At 51.0% G+C, this 19,209-nt stretch overlaps 3 protein-coding genes across 8 annotated transcripts in view; 1 reads left to right on the top strand and 2 right to left on the bottom strand.

Moving 5' to 3' along the window:
* The window catches only part of MED20 (mediator complex subunit 20), a 71,830-nt gene extending 64,832 nt beyond the window's left edge, over window positions 1-6,998 (bottom strand). For both annotated transcript variants that reach the window (XM_070361206.1, XM_070361207.1), the window contains exons 1-2: window positions 6,861-6,998; window positions 4,228-4,382 (exon numbers count right to left, since the gene is read on the bottom strand). In XM_070361206.1, coding sequence (XP_070217307.1) covers window positions 4,228-4,382; window positions 6,861-6,874 — 169 coding nt within the window. In that variant the 5' untranslated portion in view covers window positions 6,875-6,998. The remainder of the gene's footprint in view (window positions 1-4,227; window positions 4,383-6,860) is intronic.
* A 103-nt stretch (window positions 6,999-7,101) lies between these two features.
* Window positions 7,102-17,459, top strand: BYSL (bystin like). The gene is made up of 7 exons (XM_070361176.1): window positions 7,102-7,675; window positions 11,579-11,735; window positions 13,789-13,927; window positions 14,186-14,319; window positions 14,892-15,052; window positions 15,160-15,262; window positions 15,744-17,459. The coding sequence occupies exons 1-7, from the start codon at window positions 7,408-7,410 to the stop codon at window positions 16,087-16,089; spliced, it is 1,308 nt and encodes a 435-aa protein (XP_070217277.1). The 5' UTR covers window positions 7,102-7,407; the 3' UTR covers window positions 16,090-17,459.
* A 289-nt stretch (window positions 17,460-17,748) lies between these two features.
* The window catches only part of CCND3 (cyclin D3), a 94,670-nt gene continuing 93,209 nt past the window's right edge, over window positions 17,749-19,209 (bottom strand). For all 5 annotated transcript variants that reach the window (XM_070361177.1, XM_070361178.1, XM_070361179.1 and 2 more), the window contains one exon: window positions 17,749-18,942. In XM_070361177.1, coding sequence (XP_070217278.1) covers window positions 18,775-18,942 — 168 coding nt within the window. In that variant the 3' untranslated portion in view covers window positions 17,749-18,774. The remainder of the gene's footprint in view (window positions 18,943-19,209) is intronic.

Here is a 19,209-nt window from a genome sequence, read left to right as displayed (position 1 = left end):
TGAATGGGGCCAGGAGGCAATCCAGCATCGCCCCAGCAGTCCTGGAGGGCGGTGGAGGCAAGGCCCTCACCAACAGCCTTTTCCAGAGGAGACCAGCAGCCAGGCAGCATGTGGCAGAACCCACCTAATCTATAGAAAAAGGTGATGGGTACACTGGAACTTTTGACGGTCCAGATAATGGTTTAATTCACTTTTTTCCCTAGCTCTTATATTTGTTTCTGATAGTTGGGAGTAAGTTTTGCGCCCCATTATTTGTAGTCAGCCCTGCATTTCTGCGTTGTTATGCCTTTTGGTGTTTAGCGTCTATTTTCTTCTCTCTTGCTCTTTTTTCTTTTAGCCACACCATACAGTATCGGGAATTTCCCTGGCCAGGGACCAAACCTGCACCCTTGCAGCAGAAGCACAGAATCTTAATCACTGGACCACCAGGGAAGTCCCTGGTTTAACTTTAAGTTGAGTGATGGGCTCACAGATAGATGATTAAAGATGATGACTAATAACTCACACGAGATTTACATACGGTCTTCTGTATAGTCATATATTACGTAACAAGGAAAATAAAAGTAACAGCTTTTGAGCACACCACACGAAGCAGCTGCTCTCTTTTTTGCCCATCACTCCCTTCCTTGGCGTCCGCCCTCTTTGAAACAGGAAGTGGCCCCACAGAAGCAGCATGGGGGAGAATCTGAACACGAGGCTGGACGGGAGGCCAGAGCCTTGTCTTCTGTGCCCAAGTTTAGACTTCATCCTGAAGGCAATGGGAGGGGGGCTTTGGAGAATTTTAAGACATCTAGCTGACTCAGGAAGCAAGCAGTACAACCACAGCAGAAAGAACTTGGGATCTAGATCAGAAGATCCAGTTTTAAATCCCAGCTCACCGGTTCCAGTTCCTGAGAAGTGAGTTTTCCAAGTCCTTAAACTAGCCCCAACACTGTGCTAGGGCTGAAAAGGCATGTAAGTAGAGGACTTAGCCCCTGGCCTCAAGAAGCTGACAATCTCACTGATGACTGTCATTGTCCTTCCCTGATAGCTCAGTTGGTAAAGAATCCGCCTGCAATGCGGGAGACCCCTGTTCCATTCCTGGATTGGGAAGAGAAGGGATAGGCTACCCAATCCGGTATTCTTGGACTTCCCTTGTGGCCCAGCTGGTGAAGAATTTGCCTGCAATGCAGGAGACCTGGGTTCAATCCCTGGGCTGGGAAGATCACCTGGAGAAAGGAACAACTCCCCACTCCAGTATTCCAGCCTGGAGAATTCCATGAACTGTATAGTCCATGGGGTTGCAAAGAGTCGGACAGGACTGAGCAACTTTCACTCTCATTGAAGATAGGTGGAAAACTTTTTAGAAGACCATGAAACCAAAGTGTTTGCCTGATGATAGACCAGAAGTCTTTGGAGTGAAGGAAAGACTTCAGGGAAGGAAGTGGTCAAAGTGGCAAGAGTCAGCTGGAAGAACCTTCATGGAAAAAACAGGACCTGAAGTAGGGTACAAAGAGAGGGTAGGATTCAGGCAGGGATGAGAGCGTGGCAATCGGGTGAGTGCAGAGACAAGTGCGGGCGGCGAGGCCTCTGCAGGCTGCCACTGCGCTGCCACCGCCTGATCTCCAGCGGCTCCGCACCAACCTCGCCACACACCCTCCCAACTGCCCGCTGCGTAGTCACACCTTTCACCTGGGAAGTCCAGTCCAAACATTTTAATCCTCCAATAAAGACATCCGAAGCTGACCTGTCATTCTGTTCTCATGCAGACTCACTTGATTACATACTTAATTCACATTACGGGAGTCTGGAAGTGTTTTTACTCTCTCGAAAAAATTCTGAAAAGCTTTTGGTCCCTGACCAGCCAGCACCCACATCACTACCTGGGAATCTGTTACAAATGTATATTCTCCACCCTACCCCACACCCACTGGGTCAGAAACTCTGTGGGGGTGGGGAGGAGAGGGGAACCCATCCATCTGTGTGGTAACAAGCCTTCCCTCTAGGTGATGCTAAAGCTAGAAGTGTGAGAACTTCTGATTTAAAGGCACAGAGCCAGTAAGCGACAGAACTGGAACTCTAATCCAGGCATCCTGACCTCCTTCCATCCTACCCCACTGCCCACCAAGAACCTGCTGTTTCTCCAACTAGACTGTAGCTCCTTGAAAGCAAAGGTCTGATCAGGAAAACAGAGACCAAGCCAGGGAGTGTCACAGAAGTAGTATGTCATCTTATATCTGTATACTGCTGCTGCTGCTGCTAAGTCACTTCAGTCGTGTCCGACTCTGTGTGATCCCATAGATGGCAGCCCACCAGGCTCCCCCATCCCTGGGATTCTCTAGGCAAGAACACTGGAGTGGGTTGCCATTTCCTTCTCCAATGCATGAAAGTGAAAAGTCAAAGTGAAGTCGCTCAGTCGTGTCCGACTCTTAGCGACCCCATGGACTGCAGCCCACCAGGCTCCTCCGTCCATGGGATTTTCCAGGCAAGAGTACTAGAGTGGGGTGCCATTGCCTTCTCCATATCTGTATACTAGTGTTCTGTTTTCCAAATGCTTTCATAACTGTTCTTTAATTCTTATATTCTGCCTTTTGCAGGCAAAACAAACATTAACATTGCAATTGCACTGATCATGAAATTCAGTACAGCTCTTAAGCTACCATTTATTAGCTATTTATTCCACGACAACCTTGGTTCAAAGGGCTTTGTGTGTACTAACTTATTTAAGCGGAGAAGGCAATGGCACCCCACTCCAGTACTCTTGCCTGGAAAATCCCATGGACGGAGGAGCCTGGTAGGCTACAGTCCATGGGATCGCTAAGAGTTGGACACGACTGAGACACTTCACTTTCACTTTTCACTTTCATGCATTGGAGAAAGAAATGGCAACCCACTCCAGTGTTCTTGCCTAGAGAATCCCAGGGATGGGGGAGCCTGGTGGGCTGCCATTTATGGGGTCGCACAGAGTCGGACACGACTGAAGTGACTTAGCGTATTGTAGCGTAGCATAACTTATTTAAGTAGGAGATAAATACTGGAATTATCTTCATTTTGCAGATAACTGTACTGGGAAGGGTGCAAAAACAGAGTCCACACAGGTAAGTTTCTTTAGAGGGGATTTAATACAGGGAACGAAGTACAAGGGTTGGTAGAACTGAAAAATCAAATGGAATGGTGAGGTCACCCAAAGATTAGTAACACAGGGAGCCGCTGCCATCCCTAGGGCTGGAAGGAAAAAGGGCAGATGTGCTATTCTGAGAGCCAGGAACAAGGGTTGCCTAACAGGAGGTAGAACCAAGGAAGAAACACAGCCACAGCCAGAGACACAGCCCATGGCAGAAGGACAGGAAGAGAGGCTGTCTCTCTCTTTCCTCCTCTCTCCAATTTTTGCCAGTGCCTTTCACTGGCCAAAGGGAACTCAATGGGGGCCAGGCAAATGCAGTTCACAGGAGCAGGGCAGGGAATAAATCCCTGGGGAAACAGGCAAGTGACCTGCACAGGAACAGTCAGACTGCAGAATTACCTAAGGATGCAGTTAGTTGTGGCAGACAGGACTCCGTAATCCGGGTCCATGATTTAGGCTTATGCACTGTGCTGTGGAACCATCCAAAGTCAAGTTACTGAAGAGCCAAGACTAAAAGAACCCAGGTTCCCTAACTCCTATTCAGAGATCCTCTTTACCTCCCTACCACCACCAGCCACAATGCATCTCAATTTGAAATACATTTAAAACAAAAGTTAATTCATAAATCAAGGTTATGCTAAAGTGGTAGCCAAGGCCACTGGCTAGGTATGGGAAACAGGAAGCTTTTCTACAGAAAGTTCCCCAAACTCTAAAGCTCCAACAGAATCATTTACAAAGGCTTCCATGTTTAAAAGGAGACTTTTTCAAACTTTGGAGTGCATAAAGATCACCTGTGAAACTTACTATAATGTAGACTATGACTGATTACCAGTGAGTCTGTAAGCTGGGCCAGGAACCTGCCCCTCTAACAAGCGATCCAGATGATTCTGAGGAAATTAGTGACCAACACTTTGAGAAGTGAAAAGTGCTTTAAAAGTGCAAAAAGACTACAACACAGGCCCAGACTAAGAGATGAAGGAAAAAATTAATGAATTCAGAAACACATATACCACCTAGCCAAGAGCACCACCCTCAGCAGAAGAGCAGAAAGATTCCAATGAATATGAATGTCTATTAACTCCAAACCAGGTTCCAGCCATCCCACAGGCCCATCTCTCACTGACCTTGGCTGCCCAGGGTAGAGGCAGCTGTGTGATAGGTCTCACAGTCCACACAAAATGTTCCTTGCTTCTCTGCTCCAAGCATCTCCAATTTCCGGGTGAGGAGCTCCACAGTCTGCTGGACGCTCTTGCCCTCGGCCACGGGCATCTGAGACACACTGGAAGGAAAAGGACGAAAATCATCAATGAGTCATTCACTTGCCTGCAGAATCAGCTCATCAGGGCCAGTATGTGCACAGACACCATCAACCCGAACCTTCTCATTTTAAAAAGGAAACAGAGGCCCACAGTCTCTTGAAAACTCCACTAAGAACCAGAGCAGGTCTCAGGACACATACCAGTGCTTTGGACTTCCCATCTAGAGCACCTCTGTTTATGGAGTGTGGCAAGTATGCCAACGTTCAAGAGAAGATTTTAGGTGGCACACAGAGTGTTCAGTAACACAGAGTCATACAATGAGAAAGGGATTTCTTCTGCGTTTCTTTCAGTTTTGACTACATCAAGAAGAAAGCCTCAACTTGGAATTATTATTCCAATTATTATTACTCTCTTTAACACTTTGCATGCAAGCTGTCCAGCACAGTAGCCACAAGCCACATGTGACTATTTACACTTAAACGAACAAAAAAATTAAAACCTCAACTCCTCAGCTGCAAAACCCACATTTCAAGGCTTGACAGCCACAAGTGGCCGGCAGCAGTGCTAATACAGAACATTTCCATCAAGGCAGAAAGTTTTAAGGATCCTGGGACCAAAGAGAAAGTAAGCCTCAAGTTTCTAATCCTCGGACATGAAAGGCAGCAGCATGTATATGAATTTAACCAAAACAATGAAACAAACAGTCATTTCCAAGATTTCCTTCTATGGTGAGGGAAACTGGCTCCCCCTTTACAGAGTGGCAGGAAACAATCACCAAGGACCAGCTATGTGCCAGGTGGTGCCCAAAGACCTTTCAATGAACTAACTCTTTGAATCCTCACATCAGCCCCATAAGATATACAATTATCTCTTTGTTACCAATGAGGAAAGCAAAGTACACAGGGGTTAAATAACTTGCACAAGGTCACAAAGCTTGGTGTGGTGTGGCCAAGAGTCAAAGCCAGGCAAGCTGGCTCCACGTCCATGCTCTTAACTCTACCAGAATGCTTCCCCAGAAATATAGTTGTCTGTTAAAATACTTTTAAGGAAAAGAAAGAGAATTAAAAGACATTAATAAATAATAGTTCAAGTGCTACATGGCTAGTTAAAAATCTTAAGTAGAATCATATGTGGCTGAATGTTGGGGGACACTGCATTACTTTATGATCAACCAAAATCAACTAAATGAAGCTATAGAGTCCTACTGCTGCTAAAACTGTCTCTAAACTCCATCAGAAAAAGTACTAACAAGTAATGATGATGATGTGCCTTATTTTGAAATATAAGAGAATCCCTAAGGTGATGCTACTGGGGTCAGAAGTTCAAGAAGCCTGAAAAAGTTGAGAAGCATCCCAAGAGAGAGCCCTTTCCCTGCTTGCCTTCTGCCCTGAAAGAACAGGTACTTCTAGGGTTTTATGCCTCTTTGCAGCAAACTTTTTTTTGGCTGCGCCACAAGGCATGCAGGATCTAATTCCCCAATCAGGGATTGAACCCGTACCCCCTAAAGTAGAAGGTGCTTCCTGCAGTGGAAGCGTGGAGTGTTAACCACTGGAAGACCCTAGCAAACGTTTCATTCCCATTCTTCGCATCCCTCTTACACTACAGGACTTTGAAGGAGGCTCATGATGTCAACTTCAGGAAGCAAACGTGCAGTCACTGACAAATCTGCAAGACCTGGGCTACCAGAAGGAGGAGTTCCCACAGGCTCTTATTTGAGAAGCCTAGAGCCATTGCCTTCAGATAACCTGGCCTCTAAGCCCTCTCTGGGAGACATGCTCAATATATATATTTTTTAAAGCCCTGAAATCTAGCATTTTGGAACTAAATGACTCCAAGAGAATTAAGCCCATACCTTTCCCTGTCACACTGACTTATAACATGTTAGAAATAAGTCCATAGAAACTAAACCAACCATGTAATTAAACAGAATAGGAAACAGGCCCTGAAGAGGTGATGTGCCTGGAATTCCTATCTCCTAATTCCCAACAGCTCCTTTTTTCCTCCAGACTCAAGATCTTACAAAGGCCAAACTAGAACCAGACACACGCTGATCTAACTGCATTTAGTGGCTGTAGGCAAGGGCAGGCAAAAACCTAAAAAAGATACTATCTCCTTGTTGCCTATCCCCTACCCATCCAAGCCCTGCCTGCAGACGGGTCCGAGTTCCGACATACTACTTTCAACCCTAAAGTTCTACCCCGGGCTTCACGGTCAAGAAATTGTACCAAGAAAAAAGGAAGGAGGTACACGATCATTAACGGGTTCTTAAACCCTTTTACCTGCCGCCTTCCAGGAAGAAGGGGCGTACCTCCGAGGAAAGGGGCCTGCAGATTCTGCAGCCCTCGCGGTGGCCCCCTCACCCACACAAACCGAGGACATTTTGCTCATCTTCCGGGGGACTGCGGACCCTGGTCGGGATCCTACTCCCGGGTATATTCGAGGCTCCAGGGGCCTTCAAGTCCCCAAACCCCGCCCCACAAAGTCCTCTTTAGTCCTACCAAGTCACTCCCATGGTGTCGGGCCAGGAGGATGGGAGGATCAAACAACTGAAATGCGGTGTGCTCCAGCAGCCCACACGAGGTGAAACCACCTCGCTAAAGAGAGCTCTGATGGAGGCAGGCGCTCCGGAACTTACGTTAAAAACACAGCGCCCAGTCGACACGCCCACGAGGAAGGGCGTGTCTAGGTCCTTCGGTGACGTCACTGTCCGACTCCGCCCCGCCCCCCATCCCCCGGTTCGCCGCTCAGGGAATTCCCATTCGCCTGGGCACCCTGGACCCAGACCCATGAAACTAGGAAAGTGTAGCTTGGACTACAACCACTTAGAGAAGCCAACGTTAAATTCGGGAGGACCCAGCTCCAGGACCCGTGAGCTCTTTTTGGTGGGTGGGATGGGGCTTCTGGCACACCCGACCTCCAGACGCGAGGGGGCGCTGTGAGCTCCGGTGGGCTCTTGGGTGCTGGGTGTTTACTGCGCAAGCGCACTCGGGGCCTTTTTCCCTCCATACCCACGTGGGAAACTTCACGGCCCGGTTTTCTAGAAAAATGCCCAAGTTCAAGGCGGCCCGCGGGGCCGGGGTTCAGGAAAAGCATGCGCCGCTGGCCGAGCAGATCCTGGCTGGGGACGCGGTGCGGGCAGGAACCCGAGAAAAACGGCGGGGTCGCGGAACCGGAGACGAGGAGGAAGAGTACGTGGGGCCCCGGCTGACCCGACGGATTTTGCAGCAAGCGCGGCAGCAGCAAGAGGAGCTCGAGGCCGAGCATGGGAGCGGGGACAGGCCCGCAGTGCCGCGGGAGCGCACTACGCGGCTTGGTGAGTGGCGGGGATGGGGTACGAGGAGGAGGGTGGGTAGCTGGGGTGAACGGCTGAAGGGTGTCCGGCAGGGGAATAGCTTGGAATTTAAAAACACACACACACACATACAAACTGAGCCCTTGGCAAAGGTGTTGGGGTGGAAGACCCAGCTCTGGGGCAGATTGAGGGTTGCCGGAGCCCTCCACGCCCACTCCTTAGAGTGGCACTCTTGTAGGCATCCCGGAGGTTAGGCCAACAGGAAGTGGTTACTCACGCCGCTAAGTTCTCCTAGCATTTATTTATGTGTTTTGTAAGTAATCATGGAATGTCTACTACGCACATCCAGCCGTGCTAGGAGTTTAGATAAAAAAATGTAAACAGGATAAAGGTATACCTGACGTCAGGATCTTACAGGGTAGCCCAAGAGAGAGAGAATTAAGTAAGCAATTAGAATAATGCACTCGTGATAAAGTACAGTTTCTCTGACAATAGCATTAGTCTTGGGAGTCAGGTTTCCCAGGTTGCATGACCGTTGAGCTGAGAACTGAAAAGTGGGGAGTGCTCTGAGCACAAAGAACAATATTGTTTAAGGGCCAGAAAGGGAGTGAGATTATTTAAAAGATGGTCATTTATTTTTGTTATTACTCTGAGAGTGTTGACCTCCAAGCTGCTTAATCCATTTCTCAACACTCATCTTTCATTTGTCTGCGAGCAGCGTTCACAAACGGAGAAGGCAATGGCGCCCCACTCCAGTACTCTTGCCTGGAAAATCCCATGGATGGAGGAGCCTGGTAGGCTGCAGTCCATGGGGTCGCCAAGAGTCGGACAGGACTGAGCAACTTCACTTTCACGCATTGGAGAAGGAAATGGCAACCCACTCCAGTGTTCTTGCTTGGAGAATCCCAGGGACGGGGGAGCCTGGTGGGTTGCCGTCTATAGGGTCACACAGAGTCGGACACGATTGAAGTGACTTAGCAGCAGCAGCATTCACAAACACTAGTCTCCTTGCTACAGTATCTTTACTGCACTTCGAAGACATCACATCCCTGTTTTGCTAGTTTTTCACCTCTCAGTGGGCTTCCCAGGCGGTGCAGTAGTAAAGAACCCACCTGCCAATGCAAGAGATGCTGGTTCGATCCCTGGGTCAGGAAAATCCCCTGGAGAAGGAAATGGCAACCCACTCCAGTATTCTTACCTGGAGAATCCATGGACAGGGGAGCCTGGCAGGCTATAGTCAGGAAAAGTCCACAGGGCCGCAAAAAGTCAGACACGGCTGAGGACGTGCACCCACCTCTCAGTATCCTTTGCTGGCTCCTATTCTCCCCCTCCTGACGCCTGGCTGGTGGGATCTCAGTTCCCCCACCAGTGATTGAACCCTGAGCCCCCGCAGTGAAAGCCCAGAATCCTTACACTAGGCCACCAGGGAGCTCCCTCTGCTGACTCCTCAATTATCGCCAACCTCTTACTGTAGTGCCATAGCGTTGCATCCTTGGAGCTATTCTGTTCACCTTTGATGACTTCTCTGGTGCTGTCATCAGGTTCAAGGTTTAAATACTGTCTATTTGGTAACTGCTTCCAAGTTCATATTCCAGCCTCCATCTCTTCCATGAAACCCATATTCTTATATTTCAGCTCTCTCTTTAGCTTCTCCAATTTGAAGTCTAAGAAACATCTCAGATTTAGCATGTCCGGAACAGAAATCCTGACCACCTTGCCAAACCTGCTCCACTCCCAATCTACTTCATCTCAATTAATGACACGATGTCCTTCCATTTGCTCCAGACAGAAAACTCAGACTTGTCTCTTTCTCGCTCCATATCCAAACAATTAGGAAGTCCTGTTGAGTCTACCTTAAAAATATATCCAGAATCAGATCACTTGGCACCATGTTGGAACAGCATCCTGTTCAAACCACAGTTATCTCTCACCTGGACGATTGCAGTAGCCTCTTAGCGAGTATCCCGTATCTGCCACAGTCTACTCTCAGCTCAGCACCTTGAGGATTACCTGATCTACAGAGACCTATATGATCTTCACCTGTTGTCAGTCTGACCTCTCCTGCTCCTTTCCCTTTGCCCTCTTCTCTCCATCTGGATCAAACCAGTCAATTCTAAAGGAGATCAGTCCTGAGTATTCACTGGAAGGACTGGTGCTGAAGCTGAAGCTCCAATACTTTGGCCACCTGATGGCGAAGAGCTAACTCACTGGAAAAGACCCTGATGCTGGGAAAGACTGGAGGCAGGAGGAGAATGGGACAACAGAGGATGAGATGGTTGGATGGTATCATCAACTCAAGTCCATTCATATAGGCTTCATCGCTTCTTAAACATGGCAAGTCAGGGCCTTCACCCTGGCGGGGCCTTCTGTCTTTATACTCCTGTTGGTTTCCTCCCTTAATTCTTTATCTGCTCAGAGAGGCCTATCCTGACCACTCCATTAAAAACTGCAACACATCACCCCTGTCTCCACATCACAACTTCTCTACTCTGCTGTATTTCTTTGTCGTGGCATTTGTGTTTTTTTGAACATAACCTATATCATATTAGTTCATTGTCTGTGTCCAACCATTAGAACGCAAGTTCTGTAAGGGCAAAATGTCTTTCTCTTGTTTGCTGATATATTTCTGGCACCCAGAACAGTGCCTCACATACGGTAGGCACTCTCAGCGTTTACTGAATGGTGGTGAGGTAGATAAGAGCAAAAGTTACAAAAGTCTCAGTGGCTGCCCTGAAGAGTGGAAAACGAATAGAGACTAAGGAGACCACTTAGGGGACTGTTGGGTTAATCTAGACAAGAGGTGATACTGACCTAGGCTTTGACAGGGCTGTGAAAGCTTTGAGAGAAATTGTGTGAGGTTCAGTGGGAAAGGGCTTGGTAGTTGATTGGGTGTTGGGAGTGGGGGCAGTGGACGAGGCAGGCCTGCCGCCTAGGTTCTGGCTTAGCATGGACTGGGTGGTGCTCCCACTGACTTAGATGTGGAACACGGTGAGTAGACCTAGGAGGGAACGGGAGTGACAGACAAGATCGTAGTGCCCGTGGGTCGTCCGTGAACAAGCTGTACAGGAGGCAGCTGCTGTTAGGGTCTGGAGCAGAGAGAGACTGTAACCCTACAGGCACAGATTTGGGGGTTGTTAGCACGTGAAGACAGAGCGTCTGGTACGTGTAACCCTCCCCCTTTATTTAACTTTTATCACACAGTATCTGGGGTTTTCTGTGTGTGTGTGCTGCACTCAGGCCATGTGGGATCTTAGTTCCCCAACCATGGCGTGGATTGTACTTCTCGCTTCTTGCAGTGAAAGCATGGAGTCCAAACCACTAGACCACCAGAGAATTCCTAGCAGGCACTCTTGGGCTTCCCAGCAAGCCCTCCTGCCAGTGTTACCCAGGTCTAGAGCACGCTCCTCCAGCTCCCATACTGCCCATCCAGAGCCTAGGCATCCTTCGCATCCATCGTCTCTTCTGAGTACCTGTGGTATACATCGTCTCTGCCGCTCATTTTGACACTAATCAAGCCCTGCCATGTGTGTAAGAGAGAGGTGGTGAATGTATAATCTAGACGCAGACTGCCTGCGGTAGGCAAGTCAGTCAACTTTTCTGTGCTTCAGCATCCCCATCTGAAACTAGGTATGATAATAGTACCTACTCCTTACGGTCATGGCGGTTATGTATGTTGTATAACAGTTTAGTGTGTTCGCTCTCGTTTGAGTCTTGAATGAGGCTGTTATCACTGTCTCTTCGGTTCATACGTGTACATTTGGGTTCTCAAGCAGGATTGCACACCCCTGGGGACTGGAAGGTAGCGTGCATTTATTAGAAGCATGTGAGGCCCGGACCATAACCATAATGGTTAGAGTTGAGTTGACCTCTGAATTCCTCACCCGCCGCTTGGCCTTGCTCACCCATTTCATCTCCCTCTTCCAGGTCCAGGCGTGCCGCAGGATGGGTCAGACGACGAGGAGTGGCCCACCCTGGAGCAGGCTGCCACCAGGGCAGGGCCGGGCTATCAGGCGGAGGTGGTCGTGGACCCCGAGGATGAGCGTGCCATTGAGATGTTCATGAACCAGAACCCTCCTGCCAGGTAGGGCTGGCACGGCCCGGGATTTGGGAGAGCAGGTCCTCGTAGCAACTGCGTAGGAAAGAAACATGAGATGCAGAGAAGCGTATGCTCTGGCAGAGTTTTGAGTCCCCATCTCTGGGAAGGGCCTGAGCTTTGCCAGTTTGGGGAGCCACCTTGACGAAAGTGGCGCATCCTCTAAGGACTGCTCTGAATGGCAACGATGCAGACTCAAGATAGCTCCCGCCCTCTGTCCACCTGTCTTAGAACTGCCTGGATTGCCTGGTGACGTCACTGCCAGGCCTTATTCTGTCTCTGGGCGATCCGCCCCGTTGCATTTGGTCTTGGTATGCTCAGTTTTCTTAGCAGTAGGCTCGGTTTCTTTGGCCACATCTCTTTCACACCCCGGCTGTCATTTTATCCAGGGTTTTCCAGCCCTTGCACCACTGGCATTCGGGGCTGGATAGGTCTCTTCTGGGGAGGCTGTCCTGTGCGGTGTCGGCTGTTAAACAGCATGCCTGACCTGCACCCGCCGGACAGCAGTAGTGACCCGCTCCCCCAGTCTGTGGTAACCAGAGATGTCGCCGGATGCTGTCAGGTGTCCCCCAAAGCACAGAATCATCCCCCAGATGAGAACAAATTAGAACCGCTATGCTGGGTCAAAAACATGCAGGTTTTTAAGCTGCTACAGTCAGGCTCCGGATCCCGGGGTTTGGGCCCAGGAGAGAGGCGCCTCCGATGAGGGCCCTCAACCACTCTGCTGCTGAGATGACACTGTGCTTGGTCCCTCAGGTTGGTTGTGGGTTCACGCACGCTGGCATCATTAGTATACTATTAGCGCTATTTACGCTACGAAAGACGGGGCTGAACGGCGAGTTCCTCGGCCGTGTATTTGAGGGCACAGTGAAGGCACAAGTCCCTTTCCCAGCTTGCCGCCCAGGATCCAAGGTGGATATCACAGAACGTGTGCTGGTCTCTCCAGAGAGCCTCTCAGGTTCTCACTCAGCACCCGTAATACCTCTGCCTTGGCAGCTCATTCTGATGAGCTCGGCGGGATGGTTTTCAACAGAAGAGTAAAACGGCTAGGAACAGGGGGTCCTGACAGTTTTGAGGGGCGACAGCCGGTGTCTGCAGAGAGCCGACTAGATCCACGTGGACTCAGCAGTCAGAGGCAGCTTAGCTGGGGGGCATGCATATACTGTAAGGTACCTGACCTTCAGACCTTGAAAGACCAGGCTTTGACTCTTTCCCCCACTCAAGAGCTCTGAGACCGAGGATGGGTTACTGATCCCTCTGCCTATTGGTTACCATGTCTGTCGCATAGATGGTACAAGGGAATGTCTGGCTTCTGCCATACATTGCTTTAAAGTGCTATGGTGGAAGGGGACATCTGGGAAGTCCTGCCCTCCAAAGACAGGAGTGGTTTTTAAATAGACTTCAGCAGCCCCTGAAGATGCCCTTATCGTACTGAAGCCCAATGTAATGATAATTCTGAATCATCACAGTCAGATTGTGTGTAAGGAGGCTGGGATAAACAGATTATTCATCTTGGACCTCTCCCCATCAATTTTAATAAATTGAAACAGGGGAGAGGGTATGCCATGCTCTCTCCCTAATGATCCCAGCTCCCAGAAATCTCAGTATATCACTGAGGTGCGTCTGGCACTCTGAAGAGGTCAGAACAGGGTTTTATTCCATGTGTTAACTTTATGTAGGTAGGTATGTTACCATCCCTGTTTTATAAGGGAGGGAGCTGAGGCTTAGAGAGGCAGAGTAGCCTGCCCAAGGTCACACAGGGAGCGGAGGAGCCATGACCTGAACCCAGCAGTCAGTCACCTTCAGAGCCCAGGTTCCTCCCCTCCATGCAACTTGAAGCTCCATCCTAAGCTGGATGACTGCCTGGTCCATTGTGCTCTGCAGGGATTCTTTGCTGGGTGGGTAGGCCCAGTGGGGATTGAGGTCATGCATCCCAGCAAGGTTGCAGGTTTATCAGGGCTCTCGAGAGACGGTGTGGGGCGTCCAGAGCTCCCTAGACTGAGAGCGTGGCCCTGCTGCCCACTCCCTCCTGTTCCCCCAGGCGCACCCTGGCTGACATCATCATGGAGAAGTTAACTGAGAAGCAGACGGAAGTCGAAACAGTCATGTCCGAGGTCTCAGGCTTCCCTGTGCCCCAGCTGGACCCCCGCGTCCTAGAGGTCTACAGAGGGGTTCGGGAGGTAAGGACTGAGAGGAGAGCCATGACGGGACACCCCCACCAGGGCTCTGGGGGCCCACATCTCTTGTAGGCTGAGGGCAGGCTCAGGGGTCCTGCTCCCCGCTATGACTCTAATCTCAATTCCCCACTGAAAAATGAGGATGATACTAGAACCTCCTTACAGGATGGTTGTGAGGATTGAGTGAGTTAATGGATGCGAAGAACTCAGATGGGCGCCTGACAAGCAGCGATGACGATGGTTCTGTTCCCCCCTCTGCAGGTGTTGTCTAAGTACCGCAGTGGGAAACTGCCCAAGGCATTTAAGATCATCCCTGCCCTCTCCAACTGGGAGCAGATCCTCTACATCACAGAGCCTGAGGCCTGGACCGCTGCTGCCATGTACCAAGCCACAAGGTAGAGCTGATGGGAGTGGGGCAGCCTTGGGTCAATAGGGCAGGCTGGGTGTGGGAAGGACAGGCTTTCCCTCTCTTTGTCGTTACATTCCCTCCCAGAGCTCTCTTGTGCTTCTTTATGGCATCACTTCCCCAGCTTTTCCTGTTTCCTGTTCTGGGGTCAAGGTCCTGTTAAGAACGTCCTGTGATGAGTTTCTAGGGGAGACGCGCCTAACTACAGGGACACAACCCTGCAGTGTCAGGGTGGCCTCAAAAGTCTGTGGCTCCCCAGGCGTGTGCAGGTCCCTGGTCACAGCAGGGTACAGGGGACCCCTGAAAGAGAGGGGAAGGTGAACAGCTGGTTCCTGTCTGTCTGCAGAGCTCTGGCTCACCTGAAGACAGTGTTCACCCCCATTCAGGTACATCTTGCAGCCCCTCCTGTTCCCTCTCTAATCTGACCTGGGTGCTGCACACACCCGGCTCCCTCCCCGGACCCTCTGATCTCTTGCATGCAAATATCATCCGCAGTGGTATTTGAAGGGCCAGTTCTATCAGCTGACCTGGGATCTTCCCCCTTCCTTCCAAAACCACTAGGATTTTTGCCTCTAACCTAAAGGAACGGATGGCCCAGCGCTTCTATAACCTGGTTCTGCTCCCCCGGGTACGAGATGACATTGCTGAGTACAAACGACTCAACTTCCACCTCTACATGGCCCTGAAGAAGGCCCTGTTCAAGCCTGGAGCCTGGTTTAAAGGTGGGGACCCAGGAGGCGATTAAGAAAGGGCAGGGCCAGAGCTCTTGCAGGACCTCCTTTCTCTCACTCTGGACTGCTAGTGACTGTGCCCCTCTGCCCCTCCCCAGGCATCCTGATCCCGCTGTGCGAGTCGGGCACCTGTACCCTCCGGGAAGCCATCATCGTGGGCAGCATCATCACCAAGTGCTCCATCCCCGTGCTGCACTCCAGGTAGTGTTGCGGGGTGTGCAGGACCACAGATCAGCCCATTTCGACAGCAGAGTCCCAGGACTCGGGGCGGGGTGGGGACACATGGGGAAGGAGTCAAGCATAAGCCTTTGGGTTTGCGGGTAAGTCGATGGTATATGATAACTCCACAAGAATGTCAGTCCCGTGGGAACAAGGTCCCAGGGCCTGGCACATGCTAGGTGCTCAGTAAAGAGTTGAATGAATGAATGAGAAAGAGGGGAACATGGGAAGAAAGTAGGTTGGGGCAGAGACATTTGGACACACTCTGAGACAGAAGCAGTCTGAGCCAGACATGGGGATTTGGCGTGAGTCAGCATAGCCCTGGTAACAGGTCGAGGGAGTTAGGGGAGGGGAGAAGAATGCAGAGATTTCCCTTTAGGGACAGCACAATTTAGGGGCCCGTGGCAGGGCCGGGGTAAGGAGAAGCTTTCCCCAGCGTTTCCCTGCCTCCCTTCCCCATTAGTGCAGCCATGCTGAAAATTGCAGAGATGGAGTACAGCGGGGCCAACAGCATCTTCCTGCGGCTGCTGCTGGACAAGAAGTACGCGCTGCCCTACCGAGTGCTGGACGCCCTGGTCTTCCACTTCCTGGGCTTCCGGACAGAGAAGCGTGAGCTGCCCGTGCTCTGGCACCAGTGCCTGTTGACTTTGGTCCAGCGCTACAAGGCCGACCTGGCCACGGAGCAGAAGGAGGCCCTCCTGGAACTGCTCCGGCTGCAGCCCCACCCCCAGCTGTCCCCGGAGATCAGGCGTGAGTTGCAGAGTGCCGTCCCCCGAGATGTAGAAGATGTTCCCGTCACCATGGAGTGAGGATGCAGCGCTCGTCCGGGTCTGCGGAGCGTGGAAGGACTCCAGGATCCCTGCTGGTGACTGGAGGTGATTCTGAGCCTTGACAGCTGAAGACCCGGATCAGGGCCAAGACAGGTCTCGGGCCTCTGACTCCCCAGTTCTCAACAGGGGGCCATAGTAGGGCCGGTTCCCTCTTGCGTTCTAGGCCTGCATACCTGCTCAGTTCTGGGACCTGACTTGAGGTCCCACAGCCCAGCACTCCCAGGTCCCAGCTAGGGATGGAATGGGTACTTCCTTTCAGGCTGTTGTGTCAGGTCACTGGGAGGTGGATAAAGACAAAAGGCAGGTATTTATTGAATGTCAGTGTTTTGATGTGATGGATGGAGATCTTTGCTTTCCTTGTTTTGCTGGAAGCAAGCACTGCTTCCCTCTCATGCACAGCAGTGGATTCTTACCTATTTACAAGGGAGCCATGCACTTCCCCCACCTTATTCTACAAGTCTTCTCTAGGCTGTTCCCACCCTGCCAGCCCCTAGAGGGCACAGCCTTTACCTGCCCCTGACACAAGCTACTTGGGGACAATGCCAGCAACCAGGAGGTTGTTCGAACACGAGGAGGTCTCAGATTGGTTGGAAGAGCTACAAGAAAGCACCTAGAGGAAGGTGGAAATTCAGGATGAGAAAGGTCAGACCCAGGGTCACCACCAGACCAGTTAGTTCCCTTTCTAACTTTCTTAGCCAATGAAAGCATTCAACCAGGGGTTGGTAAATCAGGGTTGTGTATGCCTGTTTTCTTATAGTCCATGAGAGAAAAGTGATTTTTACATCTTAAATGGTTGTTGGGGGAGGTGGAAAAAAACAGCAGTATTTTGTGATAGGTGAAGATTATATGAAATTTAAGCTTCAGTGTCCCTAAATAAAGTTTTATTGGGACACAGCCACATCCATCCACTTCCAGGTCCTCTGACTGCTTTCACTGCTCCTGCAGCAGAGACCAGTGCGGCCTGGCTAGAACCCTGTTACTTGCTTTTGCAAATATGAGTTTGTTCCAACCTAAGTACTCTATTTGGTCATAAAGCAAATTTCATATATATAGTTTTGTCTTGAGACACTAGATGAAAGCAAAAAGCTACCCCCACTGCGCCAAGCCAGATGATACACAAAACGCACATACCTCAGATCTGTGCCAACGCCCCGAGCTCACCTTGTGGGTTGGCACCACACCCACATCTGGTGTCACAACCTGCCTTCCACATCCTTCCAACCTCTGCTTCCACAGCCAACTTCAGGTGTTTGTTTTTCAAGATAAAGGGCCATATTTATTACCATATGTGTTTCTTAGCCATTTAATGTGTAAAAACACTATCTTTAAAAAAAAGTGTCCTTCATTGAGTATTTGAGTATTGTCTCAAGCCCCATTTTCCCCATAAGCCATGTGGCTTGAATTGTGTTGTTTTGCATGGCGCAGTGCTTTTTAGAAACGTGCCCATCAGGTTCTACAGCAGAACTTCGGATAACACAGGCAGAGACCAGATGGCCCACAAAGCCTGAGGTATGTACTCTGGCCCAAGACGGAAAAGGTGTGACAACCCCTGCTCCAGACGTTGATTTCTGCCTTTTACCCCATGCAGTCTAGAAATAGGCTTTCCCACAGACTGCCCTCTAATCCAAGAAGCCAAAGTCAATTTTATTCCAGAATCTTTATTATAAAGGTAGCATGATGGTCCTCGGCCACCAGCCTGGACCTTGTGGCCTCAGGAAAGACCTGTGTTAACAGGGCCTGCCTCCCTCTCCGGACAGGGGGCTTGGTCATCACCAGGTCATCCCCTGCTTCATTCCGCAACGCCCCCCCGCTCCTGGAGGATGGGGCAGAGGGCCAAAGGGGAAGGAGGGCATGGCCCCACTCCAGGCATAGCAGCTCCTTGGCCACGAAGATCCTCTAGCGAGTAGCAGAGGGGAGGAATACAGCAACCGCCAGGGTTACCACCCCTGTGGCGGGGGGAGAAGGGCCCCACCACACCCTCATACAGTTGTACTCAAAGTAATTAATAAATTAAAACAACTTCCTTCCGTACTAACACCCCCCTCCCCCCAATCACACAGGAGAAGCTGAGCAGAAAGCAAAGCAAGGAGGTTGGTTCCTGCCCCTGGACGGTGGCCGGGGCCCCTCCTAGGAGCAGCTAGGATTATGCAGGGCCTCCAAGTGCTTGGAGAGGGGATGTCCATTCTTGCCCCTCATGTGTATCTAAAACATGTGAGGCTTCTTCAGAAAGACCCCAATCCAAATGCAGTAAGTAGGGAATCCCCTGGCGGTCCAGTGGTTAGGACTCCAAGCTGTCTCTGCCAGGGGCTCGGGTTCAATTTTGGCAGTTGAGAGCCCCAGATAAGGTAGCCCCTAGAAAGGAATGCTGATACATGTATTAAACTTGAATGTCATCTCTGGCCAGCCCGGCCAACCCCCCGGGAGAGCTGAGCTGGCTGGATGCAGGCAGGAGGAGGAGCCGGACTGGCCCCCAGCCGTGGCCGGCCAGGCCCCTTAGTGCACACTGCAAGGATAGGTAGGACCTGACCCCTCTGGCTGGCGAGGGACAAGGGGAAGGAGCCCCCTCAGGCTTCAGCTGTGGCATGATTCCGTTCCTGCAGCCAGGGAGGGGGTGGTAGGGTCCCCTCCTGCTGTCGGCAGCCACTCGAGGGGGCCTCTCCAGGGCTACAGGTGGATGGCCGTGACGTCTGTAGGAGTGCTGGTCTGGCTGGGCCCCTGGCTGCTGGAGCCCCTGGGGGCTTTGGGCGCTGGGCTGGGAGAGGTCTGGGCGGCTTCCCTGAGGCTCTCCCTGAGGGCAGCTTCAATCTGCTCCTGACAGGCCCGCAGGCAGTCCTGGGGACAAGGGGGAGTGGTGAGAAAGGTCCGCTTCCCACCCCTTCTTCTCCCCCTCCACCTGCAGCAGGCAGCAGGTACAGGAGGACACCTCCCAGCACACAGGGAAGTCTGGGGAGGTTAGGCCACGGCCCAACCCCAGGAATCAGCCTTCAGTTCTCAGAAACTGGCAAGAGGATGTGGCAAGAGGGTGTGAGAGCGGCCCTACATCTGACACTGAATCCTCCACCCCCACTCCTGCATACTGCTTGGCAAGAAAAGGGTACC

Source organism: Bos mutus, chromosome 23 (assembly GCF_027580195.1).
Source record: "Bos mutus isolate GX-2022 chromosome 23, NWIPB_WYAK_1.1, whole genome shotgun sequence".
Taxonomy (NCBI): Eukaryota; Metazoa; Chordata; class Mammalia; order Artiodactyla; family Bovidae; genus Bos; species Bos mutus.
The sequence above is the reverse complement of the archived record's forward strand: the minus strand, read 5'-3'. Positions and strand labels throughout refer to the sequence as shown.

Bases quoted from the DNA above. Each gene is read 5' to 3' on its own strand.
- BYSL (XM_070361176.1), top strand. From the start codon at position 7,408: ATGCCCAAGTTCAAGGCGGCCCGCGGGGCCGGGGTTCAGGAAAAGCAT. The intron at 11,736-13,788 runs GTAGGGCTGGCA...CTGTTCCCCCAG, and splicing joins AACCAGAACCCTCCTGCCAG to GCGCACCCTGGCTGACATCA. The intron at 15,053-15,159 runs GTGGGGACCCAG...GCCCCTCCCCAG, and splicing joins GCCTGGAGCCTGGTTTAAAG to GCATCCTGATCCCGCTGTGC.